Consider the following 9,118-nt stretch of genomic DNA (forward strand, 5'->3'; position numbering starts at 1 on the left):
TACATTCTTACAACTGTTTGTATAGTACTACACAGGAACTGTGTACAGACTTAATTACTGTATCAATCAAACTGTAATACAGTAATTTTCTTATATCTTACTTCTTCCACTAACCATGCCTTGCAACCAGAACTACATCTTGTTCTTCTCATTTTATCACCAAAACCTAACCCATAGGAGGTTCTCAATAGTCACAGAGTAAATAAAATTTAAAAAACCAGTAATTATTTTCTTGAATTTTGGGGGGGTGATTTTCTTTTCTGATACAAAGATATCCCAAGAAATCTCAGAGAGTCTCTATTTTAGAATCAGATTAACTATATATACGTATGTGTGTATGTGTCACAAAATCTTTGAAACATAGGGTTTAATCTCTAAAGATATCTATAACTACTTGTTTTTGATTTGTTAGTTTCCCAAGATACAGTAACTCAGTTTGATTTAGAATATAATAAAGAGGCAGGCTTTTCCAGACAGAAAACCAATGTGAACTGTTGAACAAATCCCCTCAAGTTGAAAGTTTCTGCTGGAATGATCTCTGTCTAATTTTATCAAGTGTGCCAAGAATAATCGGCTTCTTTCAGAAATCAAAGACAGTATCGCCTATGGATTCTTTAATATCAACAGATCAAAAAGCACACAGCAATTTCTCTATATATCTCAGTTAAGTTTATTAAAATACATGTTTTTCAAATAAATATTTTTGAACAGCCCAAGTCAATCAAAGCAGTGAGATCACAAAGTGTTGCCTATCTGCACATCATTAGCTTGTACAGAAAATCCAGAAGCCACCGAAGGTCAATCAGGCTGTCTAAAGACGCGATGAAGCCTCCAAGGACTCCACAGGCTCAGCCATCTGAACAGGCTCAGAAGCCGGCTTGATCCTTAGAACCTCTGCAAAGCCATCGCCAAACCAGCAAGTGACATGTGCTATGTCCACAGTAAAGTAGAAAAGGCGGTCCTGGCAGAGCTTCCGGCGGTACACAGACCGAGGATCGGCTGACAGCACGGCCTCAATGGCACGCTTTGCCTCCTCTGCTGATTGAAAATATTTAAATGACACCTGACCAACATCTGCAATGAGAAGAACACAACTTACTGCAGGTTGAATTTCATTACAACAAACTTCAGTATGGAATTTAGTTGGTTCCTTAAACATCACTTGAAATGAACAGGGTTTGGAAATCTATTTGGTCATTACAGAGAATGTCACCTTCAAATGGTATTTATTGTCATTAGATTTAACTTGTGCACCCCCAAATTTTTATTTTACTGAACAAAAAAATCATGGTATTTTTCCTTAATTTCCTAACTAGGTGAGGTAAACTTTCATTTTCTGTTAACCAAAATGTTACTTTTCTATACTCAATGTAGACTTTAATTCCTTGACATTTTCTTCTCAGAACAGAGACAAGGAAATGCATGACAGTCCCAGTATTGTCAGAAAGCCACAAGAAAGAGAACCCACACATACCCAGAACACTAAGAAATCACCCATAGCCCACTCCAGGCAGTGATCTGACTACAGAGAGGGCCCCCTGTTCCCTGGGGATATTGACATCAAATTCCTCTGCCTTCCACTGCTCCCCAGATCAAAACTCAAGTCCTTACGGTGGCCTATAAAACCCTGTGTGACCTCATCCCCTCCCTGTAGCCTCTTTGACCTCAGCTCCTTCCACTCTGCCCTTTCTCAGTCTATTCTGGCCACGTGACCTCAAACATGCCATGCACCCTCTGCCTTGGGGCTGTGCAATGCTGTCCCTCAGGCTGGCATGTCCTTTCCCTGGACAGGCTGGCTCACTCCTTCACCTCTTTGGCCTTTGCTTGTGTGTATCTTCTCAGTGAGGCCTACTCTGGCCACCTATTTAAAACTGTAACACCACAGCCCCTGCTCTATTCTTTTTAAATTCTTCCATAACCCTTATCACTTTCTAACATGTAATGTTTTTATATGTTTAGTACAATTATTTGCTTACTTATTATGTTTTTGGTTTGTCTCTCTCCTCCCATTAGAATGCAAGCTCCATGAGGACAGGGATTTGTTTGGTCTGTTTTGTTCACTGATGTATGCCAACAGCCTGGACCAGTGTCTGGCACCCAGCAGAAGCTCAGTGAACAACTGTAGAATGAATGAATGAATCTCCCTTTTTATATGGCCATGTTGGCTCTTTACTGAGTTGTAACACAAAGAACAGCTTTCTACCTTTTTGAAATCTGACATCTCCTTGCTAACTGGCTATTTCTTACTGGCATCAGTATATCCACCTCTTAACAATTCCTTCCTTCATTCTAGATTCAATCCTATAGCTTGGGATCTGCTATAGGCTGGGGAAACCAGATAGCGTTTGTTAAGAACCACGTGTTAAAGTAACAGGCTCCCAGTAAGAGCCCCGTGCCCTCTCTTCTGCAGTCAAGTGCATGTCTCTAGTGCTGGGACTTTTGGGGGACAGTTCTGTGCTCAGAGGTTATTCCCCTCTTACTCTGGGCCCCTAGAGTGCCCTGTGCCAGAAGCTATCAGCTACATGACTGTCAGAATAAAATGCAAGATTTCTCTAGTCAGATAGTGAAGCAGATGAGAAGACTTATTCTGAATGATGTCTGGAAGCTCCAAGAACTACTGTAGCGGGCAGACAAGGGGCTGTAAATCATGGGCCGCCTCACGAGGCAGCACCATTCTCTGCAAACGCTTTACTGAGCGCCTGTAGCTGTCAAATCAAAGTTGCCATACGATGGTGATGCCCAAATATTAATCTATACTCCCATGTTTCTTAAAAACAGTCATACTGACAAATACTCCATATATTAATAACTGCCCTCAGAAATACCAAGCTTGGCTAAATCTCATAGTAAAAGTCCATCCCTCATTCAGAACCAAGAAACCAAAGGTACCTATTTCACCTCCTGAACTGAGCTGCCCAAGGTCCATCTCAGCATGAGGAGTAAACCGCACTTCTAATGTGGCCACAGGGGCCTTCTTCACCCAGGCAGGAACCACACTGTGGGAGGCTCGGGCAGGTGTCCTGGCAGGACAGAGAGGCGTGGGCTGGGTCTCTGCACTGCGTCCTTGCGGGACCGCTGCTCCTTCCACTCCCCTCAGCCTCTCATCGGTGCCTTCCTCCGAAGAGCTCTTCTCCAGGCAATTTGGACTAATCTGCTCTTCTGCCACACTTGGACTTTGATCACTTCTTGATTCCAAACCAAAATCCACTGCCATCTCCTCGTGCTTGGGCGAGGGTTGCTGGATTTTTGCTGTGTTGCTGTGTTCCACGCAGTGGTCTTGTGAAGTTCTGTCTTCAGGATGTTTAGGTTTTTCCTTAGTGCTATGGTGGGGTTGTGGCTCCTTGAGTCCTGAGAACTGTCGCTGATCACAACTATCAGAGCGGGACACGGTTTTTGGTTTATGTTGGTTATTCTGCAAATTAACATCCTCTAAAGGCTCCATCAAATTTTGTGGCGAGTCATAATCAGCTATGTAGGGCTTTATGTCTAGTACAGGTGTGCCATGTATCATGTCAATTCCAGAAAGGTATATAGCTCCACCTATGATATAAAAAAAAAAAGACCCTCTTAAAAATACAAACAATTAAGAATAGCGCAACTAATAGAATACAATTATAGCCCGAGACCCTCTAACACCATCTGCTTATGCCTCACTGAGATTACAATTTTCTCTCACACACCAGGTGCCAACATACACTTTTCTTTCTACCTGGAAACCCACCCTCTTCTTTACCTGTCAAATTCCTACTTGATCTTTGAGGCCCTCACAGAACACGTCTTCTATAAAGCCTTTTTGGCTCTTCCAGACATTAGCATTCTTTTCTACGGTTCCCCCAGAGGAGCCTGTGCACACACCTTTGCTAGAGCCCTTTCCCCATGGTCAGGCAGGAACCTGTTCGGAGCCCCCATCCCTAGACAGTGGGCAGCCCCCTTGAGCCGGGGCTGACTCATCTTTGCTTCACTGGTGCTTCTACCTCTGTTCCAGGCACATAACAATCCTCAGTATCTCTCTGTGGGACCAAAGAGGGCTTCTGCTATAGCGAACAGACTCTAAGGTGGCCCCCGGGACCCCTACCTCCTGGTGTTCATGGCCTTGTATAATCCTCCTCTTGAGCGTGCTTGCTTCTAACCAACAGATATAGCAAAAGAGGTGTGATATCCCTCCAGTGGTTCTATATGACTCCTGCTTGCTGGTGGACTCACTCAAGAGACTCTCCTTGCAGGCTACATGCAGTAGGCAGGCATGCAGGGAAAGCCCACGTGGCAAGGAACAACAAGCTGCCTTTAGGAGCTGAGGGCAGCCTCCAGGCAACAACCAGCAAGAAGCTGGGCCCTCAGTCCTACAACAACATGGAAGTGAATGTGGCCAACAACCTGAGCGAGTTTGGAAGCAGATTCTTCCCTAGTCAAGCCTCCAGATAAGAACTCATCCCAGCTGACAACTGCAGTCTAGTGAGACCCTAAGCAGAGGACCCAATGAGGCTGTGCCCATCCTCCTGACCCACAAAAACATAATCATGTTTCAAACACAAAATAAGTGTGTGTTATTTAAACTGATGAGTTTGTGGTAATTTGTTAGACAGCAATATAAAACTAATACATCCATCAAGACTCAAACAATTAAGCAGCACGTAAGTCACCATTACCAAATACTAAGGACAGGTCTCCTATTGTCCCACTTGGACAGCTGCTGTCCAGTTTCTGCTTCTGGTACACTGTCTACTAACCAGACCCTTGGGAAACTAGCTAAACAAGAGCCAGAAAACTGCATGTGGTCACATTTGATTCTGTCTCCATTTAAGAAACACATGATTAACACAGAACCCTGATTTCTAAAATACACTTACTGTGAATGAGCCTGGAACTTTGGAAAGATGATTCTAGACTTTTTAAATGATGGATCATGCCTCACAATGTCTGCAGGAAAAAGGAAGACACTGCAGCATAGATAAGAGTTCATGGGATTTAGAGTCAGACAACCACCTTGCTGGATGCTATTAGGAAATTTATCTAACATTAAAGAGCCTCAGTTTCCTCATCCATGAAATGGGGACTGCCACCCTATCAAACCCACAGAGCCATCGTGAGATAACATACACAAATACTCTTTACTAACTGTAAAGCATCACACAAACACTAGTAGTTGTCATAAAGCTTATGCAGTAACATCTACAGTACCATTGTGTCTGTCTTTTGAACTTTTTGACTTGATCTCCCCCCAAGACATTAAGTTCTTTAGGGCAGGGATTTTTATCTGATTTTTATCTGTTTACTACTATACCTCCAATGCCTAGAACAATGCCTGGCACACATTCAGTGCTAGAAAATATGGTGGGTTGCGTGAATGATCATACAATGTCCCAGTACAGTTACCCAAGTTGTTTAGCCATTACAAACTGATAAAACTCAGGGTGTATCAGCTGCTGAGTTTTTCTGAGAAAACGACCTAAGGCCCATTTGAGTATAATCCAACGGGGGAGTTCAAGTTCTAGCAAAGAACAAGCAAAATAACTGCTCTCATCTCTTTAGTGCCCAATGGCTTGAAAAGTGCTCCTACAGCTTTTATCTCATGAGATCCTCAAAAAAATATCCTGTGGACTCACGGATTGGACAGGTCCTGCTTCTTGGTCCACTTTACGAACAGTAGGCCAAAGCCTGGAATGGCCTTCGACTCCCAGACTACCTGCCATTTCACCTTTTGCCTTTCTAACAAGTGTACTTATTGAGTCAGAGTGATTCAAGAATGGAATGCTCTCCAAAAATATCTAAGTAGGTTATAGACGACCACATAGTTAAAACTAATCTGGTATTCTATACAGATACTTCCACAATCTGACCAGTGTTCAATCCAGTAGTGTGATCCATCCCTGACTCCTGCCACATAGCACAGCTGACAGCTACACTGCAGCCACAATATACATCCATTTGCTCAAGCCTGCAAGGAAGGAATGTTCTACGACCACCCCACATGCCTACCACATGTGCATGTACAACTAGTCACTGTGTGTTAAATTTGAAAGTATCCAATTATTTTTAATCATTTTGTATTTATTGCATTCGAAGTCAGAGAAAATTTGGTTACTAATTTAATGATTATAAAATCTGAGTTATTTTAAAACAATAATAGGTTTTGATATATGCAATGATACAAACAAACTCTGAGAATCCCATGAGAGCTTACTTTAAAGGGTTTTCAGTGCTAACTTTCTTTTAATCACTGTATTTTCTTCAATGTGTAGTGGTTCTCAGGAGTTAACACTATTGGTACCCATCTGAACAGCAGCCAGTGGTAAATGCTCTGTTTATTTTATAAGATTTTTTAGGGTAAGAAGAAAAACGTAAAAGCAGAAATGAAATGGGTTACCTTCTACCTTTTCCAGCTTGGCCAGGGTCAGTCCTATCGCATTGGGACGATGAGGGCTCCTTGTAGAAAAAACTCCAGTCTTTGCACCATTCAGCCTAGGAGGCTGCACTTTTGCCTTACAGCTCAAATGACCATTTTTGTGAAAAACAAACAAAATCCTATTGAAAACAAACCAAACCACTGAGTAAGAAAAGAGCACAAGTTATTTTATCTAATGATTTGAGGGGGAAAAAATGTAATCTCCAAAAAAGTAACAAAAAGAATGCTTTTAAGGGTTTTTTTGTTTGTTCATTCTTTAGAGACAAGGTCTTGCTCTGTCGCCCAGGCTGGAGTGTAGTGGCATAATCATCGCTCACTGCAACCAAACTCCTGGGCTCAAGAGAGCCTCCCACCTCAGCCTCCCAAGTAGCTGGGATACAGGCACAAACCACCATATCTGGCTAATTTTTTAATTTTTTGTAGAGATGGGGGTCTCACTACATTACCCAGACTGGTCTCAAACTCCTGGCCTCAAGTGATCCTCCCACCTCAGTCTCCCAAAGTGCTCGGATTACAGGCGTGAGTCACTATGCCTGGCCTCTAATAGTATTATACTGTAATCAGTTCAGGAGAAAATAACACCATTCCCCTTCTTTGAAGGAAGACAGTGTCTTGTCTACATCCTCTACACCTAACACAATGACTGGCACATAGGAGGAACTTAATAGATGTTTGTCAAGTGCATCAATAAACAATATTTACAAAGTGTCTGCTGTTCGCCAGGCATTTTTAAACTCATTTTTAGACATTTTTACACTAGACATTTTTACACTCATTTCATATAACTTTCTTATCAATCCTAAGAAGTATAATTTATTCCTAGGATGAAGAAATTGAAGCTCGGAAATATTAAACAACTTCACCAGGCTTTCCTAAACAAGATACAAAAGCAAGAAGCCATGAAGAAAAACAACAAACAGATTTGAATTCATTGAATAATAAAATCTATCTATTTAATACTATAAAACGTCAGCCTAAGAGAAAATGTTTGCTACATATATCGACAATGGGTTAATATCTGATATATAAATTGCTCCTACAAATCACTAAGTAAAGGACAACACAATACAGCACACAAAGCAAAGAACATGAATAGGTGATTCACCAAAAAATTACAAATAGCTAACAACCATACAAAAAGATGTAGACCTTACTAATAATTAAGAAATTAAACTGAAAAAATAGTTTTTATCCATCAGACAAAAGTGTAAAAAATTGACACCATTGTGTTGGAGAGGGTATAAGATCATTTGCACACACGATTGAAGTGTAAGCTGGCTAATTTTAGAGGGTCATTTGGCAATAGCTCCCCAAAATTATAAATATACATACCCTCTGGCCTAATGCATCCACTTCTGATATCCTATCCACAAAAATATACAAGTGGCCAAGAATATGTGTCTGAGGGGGTTTGTCACAGTTTTATTGTAATAACAAAATAGCTCTTGATTTGTAATAAAAGTGTGTATGGTACATATATATTTTGTGATAATAGACAGTTATTAAAGCAAAAAAGGTAAATCTATATGTATTATACTATCATGAAGGCTCTCCATGATATATACTATTAAGTGAAGAAAACATTCTATTTTTTAAAACAAATACTCATTCTGTATGTCTATATGTGTTTCTATGTGCATTAAAAAAAGAAAACATAAAAAGGTCTGGCAGGACCTACACGAAGGTATTAACAGTGAAAATCTCTGAAGAGTGTTGGGGGTGAGAGAGGAGAAAAACAGAAGGGGTATGGAAAAATCTCTTTACAAACTTCTGAATCTATTTTTTTTAATTTATTCATTTTTAGTACACAATTAAAATTTGCTTTAAATATTTCTTTGGGGAACGGGACACCACACTTCCAATGAAGAGAAACATTTTTTTTTTTTTTTTTTTTTGAGACAGAGTCTCGCTTTGTTGCCCGGGCTAGAGTGAGTGCCGCGGCGTCAGCCTAGTTCACAGCAACCTCAAACTCCTGGGCTCAAGCGATCCTCCTGCCTCAGCCTCCCGAGTAGCTGGGACTACAGGCATGTGCCACCATGCCCGGCTAATTTTTTATATATATTTTTAGTTGTCCAGATCATTTCTTTCTATTTTTTTAGTAGAGACGGGGTCTCGCTCTTGCTCAGGCTGGTCTCGAACTCCTGACCTTGAGCGATCCACCAGCCTCAGCCTCCCAGAGTGCTAAGATTACAGGCGTGAGCCACTGCAGCCAGTCCTAGAGAAACATTTTTACAGTCCGGTGATCTTTTATTTTTTTTCACCTATTATGTCATGAATTCACAGGGACTAGGTTCCAGCATCTCAGGCTCTTTTCCATTGGTTCTCACAAAGTGTGCTTCTCTGGGTGAAGCAGGCTGACCCTTCAGTTGAACCCAGGTAACGGTAACTTTCTCTTTGACTTCCTTCTTTTTCTGATAATTTTCCTTCACGGGTTTCAGGAAGCCATCTCGGCTCTTAGAGTGCTTAATATGCTCAATACGCACATTAATCCTCTTGGAAAGAACCGTGCCCTTATCTCGTTTGTTTACAACAGTGCCAACAGCATACAGGGTAACACTGTAGACTCTTCCAATTTTGCCATGGTAACATCTGTGGGGCATGCCTTTAACAGTACCCATTTCCTTGATGGCTACAATATCATCTTTCTTATAGATTTGCATGTATGTGGCAAAGGAACAACTCTCAAATGACCATTTTTGTGAAAAACAAACAAAA

The 9,118-nt window shown here is 41.2% G+C and overlaps 1 protein-coding gene across 2 annotated transcripts in view; it reads right to left on the bottom strand.

Annotated features, from left to right (window-relative positions):
* Positions 1-602: 602 nt before the first annotated feature.
* The window catches only part of LOC105805389 (chromosome unknown open reading frame, human C9orf156), a 12,288-nt gene continuing 3,772 nt past the window's right edge, over positions 603-9,118 (bottom strand). Inside the window, exons 3-5 of one of the 2 annotated variants that reach the window (XM_012638286.1) lie at positions 6,365-6,522; positions 2,899-3,540; positions 603-1,074 (exon numbers count right to left, since the gene is read on the bottom strand). In XM_012638286.1, the coding sequence (XP_012493740.1) occupies positions 812-1,074; positions 2,899-3,540; positions 6,365-6,522 (1,063 nt within the window). In that variant the 3' untranslated portion in view covers positions 603-811. Of the gene's footprint in view, positions 1,075-2,889; positions 3,541-6,364; positions 6,523-9,118 lie in introns of both variants that reach the window. The other variant, XM_012638285.1, reaches the window with a different exon arrangement.

This window comes from Propithecus coquereli, unplaced genomic scaffold, assembly GCF_000956105.1.
Source record: "Propithecus coquereli isolate 6110/MARCELLA unplaced genomic scaffold, Pcoq_1.0 Scaffold128, whole genome shotgun sequence".
In the NCBI taxonomy this organism is placed as follows: Eukaryota; Metazoa; Chordata; class Mammalia; order Primates; family Indriidae; genus Propithecus; species Propithecus coquereli.